This window comes from Enoplosus armatus, chromosome 17 (assembly GCF_043641665.1).
Source record: "Enoplosus armatus isolate fEnoArm2 chromosome 17, fEnoArm2.hap1, whole genome shotgun sequence".
In the NCBI taxonomy this organism is placed as follows: domain Eukaryota; kingdom Metazoa; phylum Chordata; class Actinopteri; order Centrarchiformes; family Enoplosidae; genus Enoplosus; species Enoplosus armatus.
The window spans coordinates 6,939,825-6,961,888 of NC_092196.1; the positions used below are offsets into that span (position 1 = coordinate 6,939,825).

General features: G+C 42.1%; 1 protein-coding gene across 1 annotated transcript in view; it reads left to right on the forward strand.

Moving 5' to 3' along the window:
* Positions 1-14,128: 14,128 nt before the first annotated feature.
* Positions 14,129-22,064, forward strand: part of LOC139300751 (protein shisa-8) — an 81,192-nt gene continuing 73,256 nt past the window's right edge. Inside the window, 3 exon segments of the mRNA XM_070923931.1 lie at positions 14,129-14,150; positions 14,553-14,614; positions 14,616-15,190. Coding sequence (XP_070780032.1) covers positions 14,129-14,150; positions 14,553-14,614; positions 14,616-15,190 — 659 coding nt within the window.

The window sequence follows — 22,064 nt, forward strand, 5'->3', positions numbered from 1 at the left end:
CTCCTAAACTTTGGCTAGCTTTTTATCAGTGTTAAAAAACAAAGACCCTCAGGGTAACCGTTTGCAATGTTGTGTTGATAAACAGAAACAAAACTAGTGAGTCGCACAAATGTGTAATACAGCTGCAAAGTGCACAGAGGACTTCTACTGTAAATATCAGCAGGGGGGTTGTACTTGTGTCTCCTGAAGGTGTGGTAGAGATAATACAGAGACAAAAAGAATAGATAGAGAGTAAGAAAAACAGAGCAAGAGATTGATAGAAAGTGGGATTCAAGAAGCATCTAATTGCTAATTAATAGGATAATGTTTGGGCTGCAACAAACTGTAAAGCCTTATGGGACCTCTGCAGTGGCTCCTTATGGCGCTGCCTTTAAACTGCCTTTGGAACACTAATTAATTCACATTCTGCTGCTAATTAATTTGCCACCGCTAATTAAACTGAAAGGCACCTTCTTTTCACCCAGTCCTCTCTGTCCCTTAGCTCCTCTCTTTTTTACAGTTTCTCCATCTTTGTGTCCCAGCCTCCCCTGATTCAACAGCTCATCCAACAAGCCGAATGCTCGCTTTCCCCACAGCGTCTTCACGGCTGACAGCTGATGCTATTATTGTGTTATATGCCCCCAGCTAAAAGTGAAACATCTTGCTATTTGTACCTTTAAATGGTTCCACCAACAGGGGGATTGTTAGCAGGATGTCAAATATAATCACTCTCTAAATCCCAACACCACACTCAGCCGATAGGATTCAACCTCATGTCTCCCACACAGACAATCAACAAGCAATGCATGGCTCCCACAATTATGCAATACTTATTTTTCCTTAATTATGAAAAATACTTCTAATCTCTATCCTTAAAAACACAGCTGTCTTAGAAGAAAATGTCTTCCGATGACTCACGACTTTCATGGCAATCTGTAATGTGCTTTGCTTTCATGCCTGTAATTATTTTGTCGGGCATAATCTCTGGATGTCTTGCTTTGAAATGTATCAGAGGCAGTGCACTGTGGCTGAACTGCAGGAAGAAAGAGAGAAAGAAAGAAGAAAAGAAAGAAAGAAAGAAAGAAAGAAAGAAAGAAAGAAAGAAAGGTCCTCAGAGCAAGCAAACTCCTCGGCCTCACACATGGACCTTGATGCTCGGCTGCTGATTTGTTGTTGTGCCGTATGTTGACTGATGGGTCGGAGGCAGACGTATGGGGAGGCTGTGTGATTCTGGCCTCGCTCGGATGAGCTTGGTGTGAGTTCAGTTCCCCATGTGTGCACACCGGCCTTATGATCCCTCCTCAATAACTCAGTCATGGAAATGTATTGCATGTCAATTCGACCAAGGCCCTATATCCCCCCTCATCCATACAGAAACTAATGTGCACAAGAGTGCATGACAGTTCAATCTCAAGGGAACTCATATGAACTCACACCAGCTGAATGGACAGCTTTTCCCAGAATTTATAATGAGTCATGCAGTATAACATGGATTTCATAGTAAGTATAATTTATAATAATTGAAATTACCTCATTATATCTGCAATTTAGTCTAGTTATTGATACATAATGAGCAGCCATAGAGCTTTTCACACTGACACAGCACACTGACTGGCTGAGGGGTTTTCACACACACATGTATTAATCCATATTAACCATGTATAAAATTTGTTGAATTAGTATTAATTAAACAACAAAAAATGTATAAAGCACTTATACACTTAGGAGCTGTTCTGCATAACGACTGCTTTTACTTTTGATACTTGCATTAGTACATTAGTTGATTACACTCAAGTACTTTTACTTCTTTTCTACCACTGGTTTTATAATGGAGCCCATGAGGTATTGATAAAAACTCCAGCGGAACGACCGAAACATCCCATTTCACTTAACTCCATATAACCCATATTCACTTATTTTATATCAAGGTGAACATACCTTTAACTGTCCATTATAAATGCAGAGGAAAACTGAGTGCAAACATACCTGTGATTCATATCCTCAATACTGAAATGAATGGACTTTGAAAGTTAACTCTCTGAATGCACAAATTAATTAATCTTTCCATGAGACAGTTTCTCCTCTACGACGTCTCTCTTTGACCCAAGTAACACACACGAGACACAACATCGTTTTTTCACCCATGTAATTGGAACAGCGTTACAGCTCTTGCAACACATCTTCAAACCAAATGATCTTCCAGAGGATGAGTGTCGTGCTTCCCTGTGCTTTAAATATCCATCCACTTCCATCAATAACAATCACGATGATGATTATGATGATAAAGGATTTCGCTACAGTTCTCTCAGGCTATGATGTGATTATATTACCAACGATAATGAAAGTCACACACTATTGATTACAGCTGAGATAAACCTTTGCAGTGGCTGTGTAAAATTTAAAGCCTCTTATGTGTGTGTGTGTTTGTGTTCCAGTATCTGTGTGTCAAGTATCATTACAGACAGTGCAATGACCTTGTAAGGGTCATTAATGATGATATGGCTCGAGGGGTTAACTGGATGCAGAGAGTGTTTGTGTGTTTGTTTGTGTGTGTGTGTGTGTGTGTGTGTGTGTGTGTGTGAGTGTGTGTGAGTGTGTGAGTACTGCATGTGTTTGTGTGTAAATGCGTTCACCAGTGCACGTTTGCATTTGAATTTCCTGTGACCAGTACTATATACATGCATATGTACCGTATATAACACCATCATATACTCTATATGGAAGTGTCATATGGTGTGAGCGCCTCTGTGTGTGAGTGTGAAAACTGACAGAAGGTATGTGTGGTCAGATGATGAGATCTGGAGATGTGTCGAGTACATCTCATCAAGTCTAGTCTTCTATATAATCTTCCTATATATAATCTTCTAAGTTTGACATTTTTATGGTTTTATTGTAAAGCTTTTAATTTGTTGGATTGTTTCGTTGTAAGTTTCATCTGTAGAATGTGATTCAGTTCACACTGAAAGTATACTAAGCAGTACACAGCAAGTGAAACAATGAAATGAAGCCACTTCATTGGCACATTTTTGCACTCTTTTGAGATCTTGCAAGATTCCCAGACAAACCCTCCCGGTCTGCTCAGACTCAAATTTCTTCCACGTCATCTTGAATGCAATGAATTTCTAATGACTGGTCTGAGAGAAATTACATTTCAGTGTTTGCTCTCTTTGTACTGTGTCTGCACTGGAATCCACTGGGAGATGTCAGGAAAGAGAGAGTCTGCCTGTGAAACAGCTGCTTTAGGACCACTGTGAGAGACAGATGTGGCCCGTGGACTATTGTTTTTCTCTATCTTCATCTTCAAAAGAGGATATGACCCTTTAGGGAGACCTCAATAGTAATCACATGGAATATCCTGAATGATTAACTCTTTAGAGATATTCTTTGGTATTTCCATTCCTCCAGGTAAAAGAAGACCTGGAATAACCTGACACAGAACTGGATGAGCTAGCCGAGATGAACTTGGGGAGACATGTTGCTTTTTTACTGTTGTTTAGCACACCCTCCTTGATATAGATGAGGTGCACAAAATAATAAACACCTGTCAGTATACCGCAATACAGCACCACTTTGGTCCAGACTGAAATATATTTTGTTCAGACATTCAAGGTCCCCAGAGGATGAATCCTACTGACGTTAATGATCCCCTGACTTTTCCTCTGGCACCAAGATGAAGTTGACATTTTTGGGTTTTAATGAAATGTGTCAGTGACTATTTGCTAAAGGTATCTATCTATCATGTGTTCTCTCCATGTGACAACAATCCTTCCTACCCGCCGCAGCGATTTCTGCTAGAATAATTGAACCTGATGTGCTTTTGTCTTGTGCCGGGTAAATGGACTCGTGCATGTAATCTTATATAACCCCAGGTCTGGGGTCAGATTGAAATGTCTTGGTGCAAGTGTATTGTAGAGCAGGTCAATTGTAGACTCTCAGGACAGGTTCAGTGTCATGGGGATGAAATGCAATACATCAATGCCCATACAGTTAATTGTATGTTACATACAAGTGAAAGAGGAAATGTTTGAGATGTAATATGATCATTTTAATTGGTTTGCGACTGTGTTGTTTGAAGAAGCAAAGAGCTTGATTCTCAGTAATACTTATTCAGAAGGATATTGTTGTATGCAGGGTAATTGACTTCAAATTAAACCTAATGGTAGTGAAGATCTATTTTCCTCTTCCAGGAACAAGGCTATTCTCTGTGGCGACACTAGAGAATCTCATTTTGATTTAGAGTGTTTGTGATTGGTGGAGATAGATTTTGTGATGAACCAATTTCAGAAGAGCTTTGAAATTTGAAAGGGATAATGAGGTCACTGCAGCGGGCTTTGATGATGGCGAAGAAAACATGTCTGTCGTTGTTCCCAGCTTCTGTGCAAAGTGAACTCTGAAGGCTTATGAGTCTGGAATATCAAAGAGAAAAAGAGAGTACATCTTGTAGGAGTTTAATTTAGTTAGACCCAAGGTGGCTTTACTGTAAAAAGACTTCAAAGCTGACTATCTGTGGGAAAAGAAGGAAAAAAAGGTGCAGTTTGTTGTCAACATCAGGGATTTACCGGGACCACAAAATCACTTGTGGTTCCAATAAATCTCTGATGCACACAATGTGAAGCAACCCTGGACTGTTATCTTTTGGAGTATCCTGGGTAAGTGCTGCTTTTAAGCCAATAAAAAGAGAAATCTCTTGGGTGAGTAGCTGGATTTGTTAGACTGGAAGAGTTATAGTTGTGCTCTCACAGCTCTTTATTGGTGACTACAAGAGGTATTCACCATTTCTGAACAATAAGACAGACATGCTTCAGCTCCCACTGCTCACTGACACCAGATGCATGCAACGTTCGTAGTCCAAAATGGCGAATCAGACACATATGGTGACTAAATTAGGACTGTCGAACTAAATTATGAATGTTGGACCTCTCTGAATGAATATTTGAATGGATACAATAAATTATTTTTGGTAATTTTTAATATTTCAGTGTTCAAATTCCAAAATCAACCATTAAACATATCATAGTTTCACTCCTTTCAAGAAAAAAAAGAGGATTTAGTAACTCAGGCATCGCCATAAGCCTCCTTGACTCGACTTTCCCTTTGAAGAAGTTTAAAGAATCAAATTAAAGAGGAAGCCCTGACTCTGATACAGCCATTTCAGCATGAACATTTTAGATTAGATCAGGAAAAATATCCTTCCTGAGGCAATTTGCTTTCCAATATATGTCACGTATTTACACGCTATAAAATATATGGGATTTTCTCTAGTTTACAGCCCTCCATAAAAGCTTAAAGGTGCTCCTGGGCTCTTCATGGCATGTAGGTAATCGACAGCACAAGTTAGAATGTGTTTCTGTAAGTGTGATAAGATGATAAATATAGAGTTGGATAAACAGCTCCAGGGAGAAGCACTGTGAGATGTACGGTGATGTCATAAGCGGTACTGGACCAAATATGAGTCATCCACAAGTTTAGGAGCCTCGGTGATGAAAACATCAGCCCTAAACTAGGCTAATCCACTGAAATCCACAAATTCAAACTATGCACACACACTTGCACAGGCACATACTCAAACCAAAGTCGTGCCTGCTAGATCATTTAAAATTAACAAGAGATTAGTGATGGAATACTACATGTGCTAATACATGTGTGAATTATAGACCTTACACTGTATAGCTTATCAAACATGCTAATTTAAGAGCCTTACACCTCGATGCACGCGTGTGCATGCACAGATCTCTGAGCTGCTATAAAAGTCTACTGGATTTTACAAATCCGCTTTGTGTCACAAAACTTTAGCAGAAGGAGAGAGAAGGAGCGAGTGAGGGCAAGTTAGAGAGTGTCTCTGTATCAACAAGGTCCTCTTACTGCAACTCCAACCAACTGTCATTTTCTTTTTATCTTTTATCATTCTCTCCATTTCTTTCCTCCCAGCATGTCCTGACATCATGGATGGATTACTGAACGGTCCTGTCGAGCACAGGCACAGGGGCCCCGGGGGTCAGGGATGCCAGAGCATCTGTTTGAAATGACTGTAAACATTTCTTGTTGGAAAGTCAATGAAATGACTACAAAGAGATGCAAAAGGAGACACAAAATTATTACAAAGAGACGCAAAGCGAAGACAAAGAGATGCAAAACAGCAACAAAGAGACTGACTACAAAGACACACAAAAACTGATTATGAAGAGATGCAAAGCTACAACAAAGCCAGAAAACGACCACAAAATCATGCAAAATGACAGCAGAGACATATCACGATAAAGAGGCACAAAGCGATTATTTCAGTCTGGGGGTCTTGCTGTTATGCAGGAGAGGTGGAGGGCCTTTTACATGTCTTTTATTTCCGTTTTCCTTCAGCTCCTTTCCTGCCTTATTGTTTCCCCATATCACCCACACCACCTCCACTTTTCTTTATTCACCTTTGGGTGACCTCTCTGTCTATCTTTCTCTCACACACTCTTTTTACATCTCTCTTCACTCTGTCCCTCTTTCTGAGGCACAAGTGAGGACAGATCTCATCTCTGGCTGATTGAGTTACTGCTGCTGTCCCTGTTGACACACACACAAACACACAGATACACACAGTGAATGGCTTTGCAGGGGACTGAGACTGCATTAGGATGAAACAGAGACAGACAGCTAATACTGACATAGACCTCCCACAGAGACGCAGTCGGATAATCCTCTGTTGAGGACAACTTGCTGACTGCATGCGAGTTATCTAGCCTGGTGGCTACTTGGTCATGTGGTTAGCTGATTGGTAGCTACCTGCTATCCCAGCACACATAGAGCAAGTACACCAGGTTGCCAGTCTGTTACAGAGCAGCACCGAAAGGAAACCCACAAAGACACATGGAGAACTTGCAAACTCCACAGCCCAGAACATTCAAATTCAGGAGACCTTCTTGCTGTGAGGAAATAGCACAAACCGTCCTGTCTTGATTTTTCATCCAGCAACATTTGTATGCCTCTCTGTAACCATCTGAAACAATGCCACTGTATATATGATGAAAGCCTGTGCTCAGAAATAGACACACGGGACACTGAAAACTGAAAAAAACAACAACAAAAAAAACGATTTAAGTCAACTCAAAAAATAAAATTGGGTCAACTCAGAAATTTTTTTAAAAGTCAACTTAAAAACATTTTTTGAGTCAACTTAAAAATATCAAATTGAGTGAACCTCATATAGATACATGCACTTGATACACAAACAGAGTATAACAGCACAAAGTTATGCATTCCAATAATAAAATGAGAAATCTACAAGAGGATATTCAAGACTCCCAATAGATTTATTTCTTTTTATATCAAACTGACCCACATTGTCTTACAGAGAGGTTAGAGCAGGGCTCTCCTTTCACTACAGACCTTTTCTTTTTTTTGTCTGACATGAGGAACAGACAGTGTGAGCTCTTTGTCTACTTTCTTTTGATTGAAGAAGAGGGAAAGATGAGAGGGTTACAGACAAAGAGGGATCATAGCACAAAAAGTCCCACAGCCAGGAACAAGACCCAGCTGGCTCGCGTGGGGAGGGTGGGTTCAATTGCAATGATGAGAGCCAAGGAACATCTTTAAACCTCCAGTGAGACAGTGTTACTTTCAAGAACTTTTTATTTTTATCTTTAACCTCTGAGATCACATTAGACACAACTCTGTAATCGTGGCTGGAATTTTACACCGCCTGACATTGTCAGCTAATTCCTACCCAGGATGTGTTTCAGTGGCACTGTTTTATGCACATTTTTGTAAATACGCTTATTCACTTTCTTGCTGAGAGTTAGTTGAGAAGATCAATAACTCTCTCATAACTGTCCACTAAATATGAAGCTACAGCCAGCGGCAGGTTAGCTTAGCTTAGCATAAATACTTGAAAAATGGTGAAACTGCAAGCCTGGCTCTGTCCGGCGTCAACAGAACTCAAATAGCTGCACCGCTAAAGCTCATTAATTAACATGTTGGACTATTTCTTGATTCAATGACTTCCTGGACGCTCTGCTGGTTGCCTTGCAACAGTTCAGTTTTATATTACAACGTCAAGACTACAATTATAGCGTCATGGTCAGAGAGATGATGGCAATAAAATAAAGCCGCAAACGCACACAGAGACACACACCCGGCACAAACACTCCTAATTACGGTGCAGGGCATAAACATTCAATTCCATCCTGTTAAACTCCATCTTAGTCTGTCTTTAAGGAGCATGATATCTTTGTTTTTGCTCAGGTGTGAGTGAAAGTGTGTGTGTGTGTGTGTGTGTGTGGGCTCCGAATCAATGGCAGGTATACGATGTCTGGCCCCTGCAGTCAAGGACGAGGTTGTGGGAGGGCACCGGCTCGGGACGGTGCTGAAAAGGGCAGTGAATGAAAAAAAAGAAAAACACTACAACCGCAGACATCCATCAGCCCTGCAGATGTCATCAAACTATTTTATTTCAGTATTTCAGTTCACTTGATCTATGTCTTTTTCTCTTTGCTTTGCTAGCTATTCATTTTCTCTCTTTATTTGCTCTTTTGGTATGTAACTATTTCATTGCTTTCAGATTTTCACTTTCCCCTAAATTATTCCATTTGTCTTCAGGGACTGTCCCTTATTTTAGATTCCTTCATCTCCCATCTCTCCCTCGCTGTATGCTCTCGTGGCCTTGTCTGAGTTACCCTCACATAACTCCATCCGTTTTCTCCGTGTTCATCTCCACCCCGAACTAATCTATGCTGAGTGACAGTAAGAGAGTACAGGAATGATGAGCAGCTATAGCGTGAAAGGGAGTGACACCGAGTGGGGGAAACAGAGCGGGAGTGACAGGCGTGGTGTGGTGGGGCGCATACACTGGAATCTGAGAGACGTGGGAGACAGTTTGATGAGAGGATGGGAAGATGAGGTGAGAAATGGAGACAGACTGAGTAAAGGACAAAGTGAAGGTAAAGAGGGGATGTGGTTTGAAGTGGCAGCGGAGGCGGTAGGTGACAGAGACGAAGAGAAAGAATGAGGCTGGCTTTGAGGAAACTTAACGTGCTTATCCTCCTTAAGTTTTCCATAAAATTTAATGAAGGGTGAGTGGGAGAGGGGAGGAAGTGGAGAAGCGAGGGGAAAGATGAGAAGAAAGTAGAGGAGAAAAGAAGGTTGAGGAACAAAAGAAAGGAGACGAGTACCAGGGAAAAGGCAGAGGTGACAAATGCAAGAGGAGGATGAGGATGGAAATGGGAAGGAGAGGTAGAGCGAGGTAGAGCAGAAGAAACGCAGAGGAAAGAAAGAGAGAGAACATCCTTTTATTGGCTTTGTCAGCATGTGACAGAAAGATCTCTCGTGAAACTCATCTCTCGTAGCCACCTGTTTTAACATGGAATACAGTAAAAGGTGTCAAAATAAATAAGACCTGCTAGGCATGTAAACGGAGAGGAATACATTTTCCGGATATGAACAGCATCAGAATTTTTGCAGTAATATCCGCTGCCCTGCCCCTCCCATTTCGTAAAAGAAAAATGTTTTATTCTGTTCTATTTCCGTTACGCATTTCCACCCAGACAATTAACAGTTACTCAGGTTTCAGTTTCTGTTCAAATATAAATCATGTTTTATGTTTGATACATTTAGGTACACCGAGTGTGTATTTTCACGTGTGTGCAGCTCTTTAAGTGGAGCACATGTGTACATTTTGTATGTGTATAAGATATGATTATTTATGCAAAATATCATGTTTAGATATTTGTTTTGGGTAGCTAATCTTAAACATATACACATGAGGGACATGAAGGGCTATTTAAGACAGACAACTTCCAATGTTGGCCTGCCCACTTCCAGTGTATAAATCCAATCATAGATATTTTTGTGTGTATATATATTTATGTATGTATATATAACTACTACCGTACGAGATGTGTAGTAGAACGAGAGCAACAGGAACACAACAGAAATGTGTGCTATTAGACCACAGCCAAGCAGAGAGAGAGAGAGAGAGAGAGAGTGAAATGATTTAAGACAGATCTCCCATTCAATCTGTACTCTCTGCCCTCCGTCTCTCCCCCAGGACTCCTCCTCCCATTCCATCTTTCTGCCTCGCCATCCATCTCGTCCCTCTTTCCTTCCCATCTTGCTTTTCAGCCAACACCCTTCACTCCGATGTCTCCCCGTCTCTCTGAGCATTGAGAGGCAGTGTCCTGTGTATCTGACGGTAGTAAACCAACCTTAATTCACCCCAACTTTGATCTCTTTTCTTAAATTAATGACCTGCTTTCCATTAGAGAAAATGCGCTGAGGACACTTTAATGTCAGACTGCAGGGAGGAGGGGGGATTAGCTGATTTGTGGCACATCACATAACTGTAGTGTGAAGCCACAGGAGTGTGTTTGTGTGCATTTTGTAAGCGTGCATGTGTGTGTATTCTTGACATAACTCCAGATGCACTTTGCCAAAGACTTTAAGTGAATTGAGGCCGAGAGGGTTGGACAGAGTACAAACAGCAAGCAGAGATGAGCTGGGGGTACTTGCAGTAAAAACAACAACAACAACAAAAAAAAAAAGACAGTGTGGCTCAAATGCACAAGAGTCTGTAGTGAGTGTGTGTGAGAGAAAATAGAGTGAGGTGAAAAGAGAAATATGAAACGGGTGAAATTAAAGAAAAGCTTTTAAGCTTTTATGCAAAAAAAAGTTTGCAAAGATGAATATTTAAGATGAATATAATGTTAGCTACTTAAAAACAGAATAAAATATTAAGCAGCATTTCCTTTGCTGCTTTTTATCCCAGTGTTTTCTGATGAGGTTTGCCCAGTTCGTGGTCAGACCCAAAGGCACTGCTTCCTCTTCTTCTTCAAAATCTAGTTCACATTCGACATTATATCTGGGATTATTCAAAATTCATAACGTTTCGCTTCTCCATCCTTCTCTTCAGTCTATTTCCCGGGAATTTTCTGGGGTTTCTCTATCTCTCTCCTGCCTTCTCTCAGAATACCTCTCTCTTTCTCTCTGGGTCTAATATGTCACTTTCTGTTGATAGCTTTTCTTTTTTTCCTCCTACCTGTCTGCACCTCCCTTCCTAGCTATATTTCGCCCCCACTCCCTCCCAGTATCCCTCTGTCAGTTCCTATTCCAGTTGCTTTCCCCATGTTTCTTAATCCCCCTCCCTTCCCTGCGATAATTCCTCTCCTCCTTCCCTCCCCTGCTCCTCTCTTCCCTTCTCTCTTCCTCCTCTCTTTGGCAGCCACTCCGCTGTCCTCTTCTCTCCCTCCCCTCCCACTCTTCTTCCAGCCTCCTTCCTTCCTCTCTGTTTGTCTCACTCCCGCTTCCTCCTTCCCTCTTCCTCTCCCTCCCTCCCTCTCTCTCCCTAAATCAGCCCTGATAGACTGCAGCACCACACATGTTCCAGACGTGCTCACACAAAGACAAGGATGTGCAGAGGTGTTAGCGCAGTAATTTCGCACAGGCAACACTCACGTACACGCACACAGATACACACACCAACATGCATCACACACACATGCCTGCACATTACAACCTGCCGCTCAGTCAGCACCAATGCTCATTTGTTGGACTGACAGGCAATTTGGGAAAGGAAAGTAGCATGAGAAGAAAAGAGTAAGAGAATGATGGAAAAGATGAAAGGAGAGGGGATGGAAGCTCAATAATAAAATGGGGGTAAAAAAAGGAAGGGGGCAAGCGTCTGCCTAAAGGTTAGACAGACAACAGATAAACAAAGATGAATGGACAAAAAAAAGAACAGGAGGACAGGAATGGAGGGAACAAAGTCGGGAGCCAAATAGAAAACCAAAAAAAAACATGGGACAAAACTGGGAGAGGAGAGTGTCAGTGACACATAATGAGAGAGAGAGGAGGAGAGTGAAAGGGAGAGTCAGCAAGCAAGAGCTGCACAAAAGACATAAGTGAGTGTGTGTGTGTGTGTGTGTGTTTGAGAGAGAGAGAGAGACAGAGAGGGAGGGGGAGGAGTGAGCGAGAGAGGGAGGAGTGAGTTGGAGAGGGAGGAGTGAGAGAGCGTGTGTGTGTGAGACATTGTCATCCAGTCCTGCCAGAGAGCAGCAGCAGCAGCGCGAGCATCACCGGGCAGACGGGATACAGACGCACTGGAAATAAGGGAATACACTCTGATGAAGGAGCAGCAACAAAGGGGGAGGATGGAATAAAAAAAAAGAAAAGCATTTTACTGCTCTTCCCACTTCTGTTTGGAGCATCCCACAAGCAGAGCACCAGTGAAAACACATACATATGATATATATATAAAATTCCTATACATATATATCAAATTATGCCTGTTTTCAAAGAAGCTGCAGCCGGACAAGGACTGAATTGACAGCAAAATCCATTGCATGAAAAATTGGGAGATAATGTGCAGCATTTGCCTAAAAACTGTCGCATGTTAATGCTTTGATATTTTTTTTTTTTGTCGATTTTTTGCTCAGTAGGGGGGGAAAAAAAGACAAAAAAAATAACGCAAATGGGAAATTTGGAAAACTGGCAAGTGAGTTGTTGAAGCAACAACAATAACAACAAAGAGCTTCTGCTGCAGACAGTCCTATATTTCCAGGGGGGCTTCTTTTGAAAACAGGATATTTTTGATCTGCCCTCGTTGCCACACGGCTGTTTGGCTAGCGCATCTCCACTTGTCTCTCTGTCGTCCGAATGGGCTGGGGGAGTATTATTCCAGCGAGGCTCGTACAAGTGCGCCGCTGAAAGTGGGGGGGCAGTCCACAGGCTCTCTGACCCCACGCTGATATTTCCTCAGCAACGACGAACAGCAGACACCTGCCCAGCTCGGGCTGAGAGGAGAGGGTGAGGTAAGTTGTGGGAAAGAGAAAGAGGCAAAAATATCAAAGAGAGGATAGAGGGAGATTGCAATCAGTGTAAACAAAGAGACAGAGTCAAGCAAACCAAGGCAGGAGAAACAAAACCATCAAAGAACAAGCCACGATCCGTTATATGGGGACACTCCACTCTGGTCGAGTAGTTCCTGCATCTCTTTTTACAGCTTCTCTTGAGTCTTGGGTGCAGCAACGCTAAGACATTAAGATCAGAGACTCAGTATCACAACATCAGCCCTCCCCTCTCCCCTCTTTCTCCTCCTCTCTCCTCTCCCTTTAGCCTTCGCACTTGTAGGGCAGGACTGCGCAGGCTGACAGACAGATAGAGTACCCCAACCGGTGTCCCGGGTCTGTTATAGACCCTGAGATCCACGGAGAGGAGGGGTTTCAGTTTCAGTGGAGTGTGCTCGGAGCAGCAGCAACAGGAGCCCCCGCACACGCAGAGAACAAAAAGCCATTGGACTCCTTAAAAGCTACAGACACTGACACTGACAGAGCACTGTCACCAGGGGGATTCGAGCTGTTTGTGAATGTGTGTGTGAGAGAGTGTGTGTGTGTGTGTGTGTGTGTGTGATTGTGTGTGCGCGCGTGAGCGTGAGAGAAAACACGCCTCAGGTGAGCAGGATGCTTTTGGACTGTAATCATAGGATTTCAGCTTGACGAGAGCCTGGAGTAATGTTTTAAAGAATATTGAACAGCTGCTGTTACCTGTTGGGTCTTTGGCTGGAGACAGGAAGGAGATATATCCTTCGCAATCTTTACAAAATAAAAGCTCAATATTTAATATCACCCTTAAAGACATCAGGGACTAAAGGACTGGAATTACACATCGGAAGGAGGGAGTAACGTTCCCCAAGGTGGACCAAGGTGGCAGCGAAAAAGATGCCCACCACAAAAATAAAAAAGCTTCATTTGAACAGTGACACTGAGTGTAGGAGGATGATAGATGCAAGTTAAGTTCTGAGAGGGAGAAGTGGAGTACGCAGACAACTCCAGTGGAAAACACTGTACTTTTCCTGGACATCAGAACTGATTTGGTTCCAGTGTCGAGCATTAGAGTTGTTATCCACTCAGGAATATGAGTCCCGTCTCCGGAGTGAAAAGCCTTTCATGTGGGAGCCCGTGACTATCTGAGTTTTAGAGGAATCTGCCTTCTTTTTCTGCTAGCACCGTCGGGAACCCAGAGTTCTCACTTTTCACGGATTATTCATCCACTCAGCGGGGGAGCGTATTGCTGGAAATGCCAGAGGCAAGTTCATTGGTACGTAACACGCCCTCCTAAACTGGATTCCCTCCAAGCCACCGGATTTGGATTTGTCTACAACCGCCTCTGCTGTCTGCTGATGACATATGGCTTTGTGAAAGGTGACATTTCCTGAATTTTGGAATATTTATTTGCTTTAATAAACACACACCTACACACATACAGTAAACCGCAAGGGACTGTGATATGTCTGCTCATGCGAGTGCCTGCTTACAAGGGACTCAGTCAGTCCTATCAGGAGCATGCTGAGATGGGAGATTGATTTCTTTCACTCACTTGTTTCTCTGCCCCTTGACGACAATTTAGCTTTCTGTAACTGTGTGCAGTAATAACTCCCACAGTGCTAATTGAATGCTCTTTATTCAATATAAGCTAAACCCCCTCTATTTCTCAATGATTTCTAATACCTAAAAGGCTCAGACATTAATTCAGTGACTATAATTTAAAGCTCTGGACAAGAAGGATATTTAACTTTGTATTTCTTTGTTGTTTTTTAAACCTAGGAGCTTTCATTTGGGCCTTTAACAATTACACATCAGCACTGAGACATCACAAGACATTGGAATAAGTCCAAGATGGCCACCTCCATGCATCCACTCTTGGTGAGCTTCTCGCTGGCCGTTCTCCTGGGTTTGACCTCTCTGGGTGGACTGAACTCTCGGTCGTCAGGTCAGGCTTTGGGCCAGGTCTCCACCAACAACCAGACAACAGAGCCCTCTATGTTACCAGAGGCTGCACTGGCAACACCCACACCAGATGCGGAGGACAAAACAGTTCCAAGTGTCGGTAACCGTTGCTGGGGTTACTATGACGTCATGGGCCAGTGGGACCCACCCTTCAACTGTAACGCAGGTATCTACCTGTTCTGCTGCGGCTCCTGCTTCTACCGCTTCTGCTGCCAGTTCAAAGTCCACAGTTTGGACCAGACTTCCTGTTCCAACTATGACACACCCGTGTGGGCAAACACCGGGCGACCAGCGGCACCCGTCACAGAGGTCCAAGAGGAACCAGACCGGGATCGTACCCACATGATCGTGTATATTATCTGTGGAGTGGTGGCCATCATGGTGTTGGTCGGGATTTTCACTAAGCTTGGGCTGGAGAAGAGTCAGGGAGGACAGACCGACATGACCAACTCCAGGTATGAACTGAGTAAGATGGATGGATGGATGGATAAGCAGTGAAATAGATGACGATGATAACGATGTCACCACATGCATTTAGTGTCATAAGATTTGCTTGAATTGCTGGATGGAGGGATGTATGATTATTTTCTGATTTTCAAGAAAAAAAAAAGGGTCCTCGTTGCCGAAGACTCAATCAGGTCATCTAAAAATATGTGCAGGAAGCTTTCTATTCCAGTTACCATCTAAATGTTTATATCAATTCTAGACTTAGAATACTTTTATTTTTTAACATTTTCTAGCATTACAATTTTTCAGAACTAATATTTTCAAGGTTTACATTTCAGACCAACATATAAAGTATTGACATGAGGTTTGATTTTTGGGTTTCTTAGGTTTACTTGTAGCGAACGTTAGCAAGCCAGCTAAGGAAAAACAACATGTAAATGTCTCCCCTTTTGGTAGAAAGCTAACGCTGAAGCTAACATCCTCCCACCACCTCCAGCCCCTGCAGAGTTTCTCCACTGAATGCAGAGACCAAACAGATATTAACCCTCCATTACACTCCCAGTGAGACACAGAACAAGCCGACCCCAAAAATTAAAGTAATGTAATTACTGCTTTTCAAATTGTGATCTCTTACACTACTCATTACTGGAAAAAACATATGTGTTACTGCCCATGGATTGAGAGAAATCTGAAAAAATATAAATATATAAAATTTGGTTTGATTATTCGGTTGTACAGCACAGTAGTGTTTATGTATGTACATGTGCGAGTGTATATGCGTCTATGTGTGTGAATGGACTTGTGAATGTGTATTTATCTGCCTGTGCATATTTCTGCATATGTGTGAGAAGGTCACCAGCTGGGTAATGAATCAAGTGACTGAATCACAGTGAGGTGATAAATGGTGTGAAGTCTGTATGCAACCATGAGGGAGTGGTGGCCATAGTGATAGAGTAGGAGAGAGAGAGAGAGAGAGAGAGAGAGAGAGAGAGAGAGAGAGGGGGGACTGGACGGAGGCTCCTGAGGACAGATGTCAGGTGATAGTTTGGGAGTTTGGGGGAAATTACAGTGCAGTTGTGTTGTGTTGTCTCTGTATTGGTATAGCCGTTTCACATTGATGGGTGATTGATTGCTGTGACACAACTATGACTGTGGCCTCCAGTGAACAATGAGAAGAGAGAGGGTGGTTTTTGGAAGGGTGGAATATCGAGCGGATCTGACTGGAGAGCGGCCAACGGCTAATTCTAGCGCAGAGAATAGGGGTGTGTGTGTGTGTGTGTGTGTGTGTGTGTGTGTGTGTGTGAGAGAGAGAGAAAGAGAGAGAGAGAGACAGACAGACAGACAGACAGTGTGTGTGCTGGGTGTGACCGGCTGGCCTATTGGGTGTTAAGAGTTGGGCCACGGGGGCTCCTTTAAAATCCTGTCATTACCGGATCTCCTCTCTATACCCTCCAGGGGAGGAGGAGAAGGAGAAGAGGAGGAGGAGGAAGAGGGGGATAGCAGCAGTGGACATCAGCGCTCATTATTGTTACACTGCACTGAGATACCCATAACACAATGAAAGCTGGCAGCTCTTGGCACATTTTATCCCCTGAGTCAAACAATTATGTGTGAATTTTTAATACTTGGATCAAGGGATTGTTTTGGAGATATTTCTGGAATCTGGGTTGGCTGTCTCCGCCACATGCAGGTCACACTGTCAAAAGAAATGTTCGGCATTTTGTCTTGAAGTTTCTCAGAGTTGACATGTGTATGCCTCCAATCAGCAGGACAGATGTTGGCAAGCTGAAGTGTCCTGGAGCAAGACACTGAAACTCTACTCGCTTGACCGTTCACTTTGACCTTCCTGAATGGAAACTGTTTTTTCCCCCCAGTGGAAATAAACAAGATAGGCTATTGAGATGGTTATTACATTATACGTACATTACGTAACAACTATTGTGGTGGAAATTAAGAAATGAATCAAAAACGTCTTTCATGCAACGTAACAAAGAGACATGTCTGCTTCAGAAAAATGAATGGCATTATATTTGTCTCAATTCTGAGTGCACGATGAGACATTTTTCTACACAGAAAGATTTTTTGCACCCACAGAAGTTGTAGAGAGTTATAGAGCAATCGCACAAAGAAAATACATTTGTCATTGATTCTACTTCTGTGTTTGCAAATCAGAAATGACCCCAGTTCTCCGATTGGCTGAAAACGTGACACACTGTTACGCTCTGTCAGGTTGAGCGAGTGTGCAGGCAGAGATGTTCGGAGGGAGCAGAGAGGTTATCATTGTGCAACTGTCTGGATAAAAACACGTTTGTTTCATTTATTTTTTCAAATTCAATTGTTCTCTTCTGGACCATACTGTAGAAGGAGCAGATCAGTTTTGTCATGTCGGCAGTGGTGGACAGTAAATGAATACATTTACTCACGTATTGTACGTACAGTTTTGAGGTACTAGTACTTTACTTGTGTATTTCCATTCTATGCTACTCTCTACTTCACTACATTAATATAGTACACATGATGTCTGAAGCTTTAAAAATAAATGTAATATATTGTTATAAACTGAAGCAGCCGGCAGGATATTAACTATTTAAAATTAGCTCCACCTTGACCAGCTAAAACATTCCAATGCTGTTTGCACAGTAATGCATCAGTAATAATGATCCAATAATATATTATACCACTCCTATAGGGGCCATCCTGCTGCACAAGAAGTATTTTTACATTTAATACATTAAGTACTTCTTGCTGATAAAAGCTTTTACTCATAAAGGAGTAGTTTTACATTATGGTATGGCTACTTAAATATAGGATCTCAGTATTTCTTGTTCCACTGCATTTGGGCATGAGGACTCGTTGCCTATAAGACAGTTTTAAACCTTCTCAGTGTTGTACCGACATGGAGGAACTAAACAGGAAAGGACAGAAAAGGGGTCAGTGACCACCATGAAGCAGAACAACAGAGAAAAATAAAAAATGTGAATGTAAGAAATAAAAGGAAAGACAGAGGAGTGGAAGAAGGCTACGTCGAGGAAACGGAGTGAACGGTGATGCCGACGTCATTTAAGTAACCTCTTGTCTATCACAGTTGTTTACTTCACACGTGCTCGAGTTAGTGCGTGTGAAGACAATGACACCAGCGACAACCACTGCAGCGATGTGACCAGAGCCCAGTGATGGAGGAGCCTGTGAGACGAAGGGAGGGATAGAAGGAGGAAGGGAGAAAGTTACACAGGAGAGGTGCTGATGAGTGAAGGGCTAAGCTGTAATTCTGCTGATTTGCCATTGAGAGCTGTGGATGGCTGGTTAGCTTTGTGCCCAGGCTGCATGGACAATGATGTCTTTTAAAACTTGCTAAAAAGACACGTTCACTCTTGTACTTTTCTTAAAGCCTTTGGACTATTTAGAAATTTTTTTCTAAATAATTTCTCTTTTAGGATGTAACCGGGCGGGTGTTGTCCCTTCATCCTTTCATTTTCATCGTTTCTTTTTGACAAGGGAGTTGTCCCAAACTTGAAAATAGAGACGGTTGTTGTATTACAGCTATTCCACCGTTACATCCTTGTTAGAAAAGCATATTTAAAGGTGCTTGGAAGAAGTTTCTGACTGGTCACAGATAATCATTGTCATAGGAGTTTGTTGATCCACATGTGTACTGTGGGTCTGGAAGAAACTGGTCTCCCTGACATATACAAGATACAAGATCTTTTAGGATTATGTCGTAGGTGACATTCAGATCTTGCAGACTCAAAATGTGTTTTCATGCCTGGTAGGCCAAGCTAGCTGTCAGGCGGATAACGTCTAAAGAGTAGGCATATGCAGTAGTTGCTGATTTTTATCCATTAAAGTAGTTGCTCTAGGTCATATGTCAGTCAAATATATGTCAAATGATAATAAACAAATTGTATAAATACCTAGTAAAGGTGTGTTCAGGCTAAGCACAAATGTTTTGAGGCAACATACAAAGTCAGAGAAAAGACATGAGTGACAGTGGACAGATAAAGCAAACATTAAGAAAAAAGTGTACATCTATCTCAAGTTTTATGATTTAATTTCATGAGAGTACTGAGACAAACGGAAAAGGAGTAAAGGAGATGGTTTGGAAGGAAAACTGAAATTCTGGGTACGTTTCAGTCCGAGTTAGAGCTGGTGGTAAGTTGTTCTGAAGAAAATGCCACCAAATGCCTAAATGAATTGCCTAAAATGTAAACAAAATGTTTGAGACCCTAGTTATGAAATATGATGTCATGATTTTGTTTAGTGAATTTGCCTGTGAAAGATAAAACCGCTGTGAGGCCATGTGTTTCTGTGCAGAATAGATGCGTCCTGGTGAGACTGTTTATCACATCTATTCATGGGCATCACATTTTAAAATTCATTCTCAACCTGCATACATTTGACAGCGAGAGACTTTCGTCCAGCTGTGAGCCAGAAAGTGCAGTGGGTCTGTGTGTAAAGGTGTGTGTGTTTGTGCCCTGTGTGTGTTTGTTGCACTCAACAAATAAATCCAGCCACAAAGCTGTTAAGGTGGTAATGTGCTGAAACCTTGGGTCAGGCAATCACAACAGGCACCGGTGCAATGATGTATGGCGCAAAACACACGTGCACATACACACACACACACACACACACACCTCTCAATATAAGTGTACAGTGCCCCCTTCGCTGCACTGCTTCTCACCTCCCAAGCGGCTGTTTGTGTTTTTGTTTTGCTCTCAGTCTGTCTGCTGCTGCATCTGTTATGTGGAAACTGCAGCGAAGCAAAATTAAAAATGAATTATATCCTTTGGTACGTGATTCAGCTGTGGGAATTAATATGCCAAATCAAGTTTTTTCAATTAACGACAGCTCAGCTCGTGATATTATGGTCTGCAGCTTCACTGAAGGAGGGAGGACAGAGGGCAGTAAACAGGTTGATATAGCCACGAATATTGGAAGCTGACATTTTGCATCACGAGGCGACCAAATCTGTGGACATCAGCAGAGCTAACATGTTGACAGGGAGCCAACAGTGCAGCGATGCCCTGTCTTAAGACCACCATGCTCGCTGTGGCTGTAATAATCAGTGCCAGTGCAGTTAAGGTGTTGGCCAATAAATATTTGGCACGTCAACCTTTACACAATATAACTATAAAGATTATGTTTGTAAAGCATTACTCAAAACACAGCTACTGATGCATGAAGCAATTTAAAGACAATAAAACTTGCTAACCAACAGCATAAATCATCTAAATGCCAGGCATGAATTAATGCCTGTGTTAGCGGGGTTAGCATCAAGCTAGCACAGGTAAAGACAATAAGACAATGGAAATCTTACAAACAATTGAACAACAAATACTATAACTATATATATATATTTATTTATTTATATATATATATATATATATATATATATATATATATATATATATATATATTTATTTATTTATATATATATATATATATATATATATATATATATATATATATAGGTCATCATGGTGGTGCCCGGCCGTCATTAATAAAAACAAAATAATTCAAGAATGTCTTCTCACATAGTAGACAGATCACAGTAATACTACTATATACTATCAACAATATCGCATGTCCTCGTTAATACAACTGATCATGTTTAGAATATCACAGCTCCCCCCCCCCCCCCCCCCCGCCCCCTTTGGGTCTGAGACGTGGAAAACCACCACCAAGGCACTCACAAGCAAGGTACAGGTGTTTGTCTACAAATGGCTACGCTCCATGCTAAAGCTATGGCGGCCCATCAAAACCACAAATGAGGAACTGTGGAGGAATACCAACCAGGAAGACGTCACAAGACAAGCCCTGGACTACAATCCACAGGGGGGGAGGAAACAGGGTAGGCTGAGAAACACCTGGAGACGTTCCACGCTTCAAGACCAGGCCCAGAAGAGAGGGAGATGGTGAGCTCTGGTGGACGCCCTACGCCCCTAAATTGGGTAAAGAGGTTTAAGTCCCTCTCACTTCCTTTAACGGCGTTGTACCACTTATCATAAGTTATTCCAGTGAAGAGCCGTGTGTTCAAGGGCACAGAAGATTGAATGACCCACTGGGGACCTAAACAACCATTTCCATCTGCCGTTCTATTCCTTTACTGTATTGTGTTTCATCAACAGTGCTTTCTATTTCCTTTATTGTTCGGCCGCAGTAGAGCTTTTCATCATCGCCCGTGACAGGTGTTTAGAGGCCGGAGACAAACACGTGCATGCGGCTCTGCTTTCCCTGAAACGCCAGATGAATCTAATATTTTACAGCGAGGCGCGCAGTCCAAATTAAGTTTGGTGCTTGTGTGTCGAGGCCTGTGGGGCCGAATAAACTGATGATGAGAGGTTTAGTTGCTTTTTTCATTTAGAAGGAAAGTTTTCAGGTGGAGAAAAGAAAAAATCAATTACAATATCAAATAACAAATACGCAAATGACATAAGATAAAACAGTTCTTCAAATTGTGCTTCACAAAGAAACTCATTGATATAAAACGTGTCTTCAGGCTTCAGTGCTGATGTTGTTAGAGCTCTTCTCACCTTGCATTAACAAGAGCTTGTGTTTTTTTGGAAAGGCAGTGAGGCTTGTTAAACTAACGTCCTCCCCCTCCGTGCTTAATCTGGACCCAAAATAAACTCTTTGATGCTGCAGCAGAACGAAAAAATAGACTTTGACCCTCCCAAAGTGCACAGTTAACTCACATCAACACGGATGTATTGTTTGTGCCTTTTATTAGCTCCTGCGCACATTAGGCTGACGGTCGTGAAAATTTTCAAGTTGGGCCTTTTTTTTTTCATGCCATCACGATGTGTTTAATTTTTTACTTCATGCTTTTCCTTCCTTCACTTTGTCAGTATCTCTGCTCTTCAACACACACCCCGAGGCCCACGT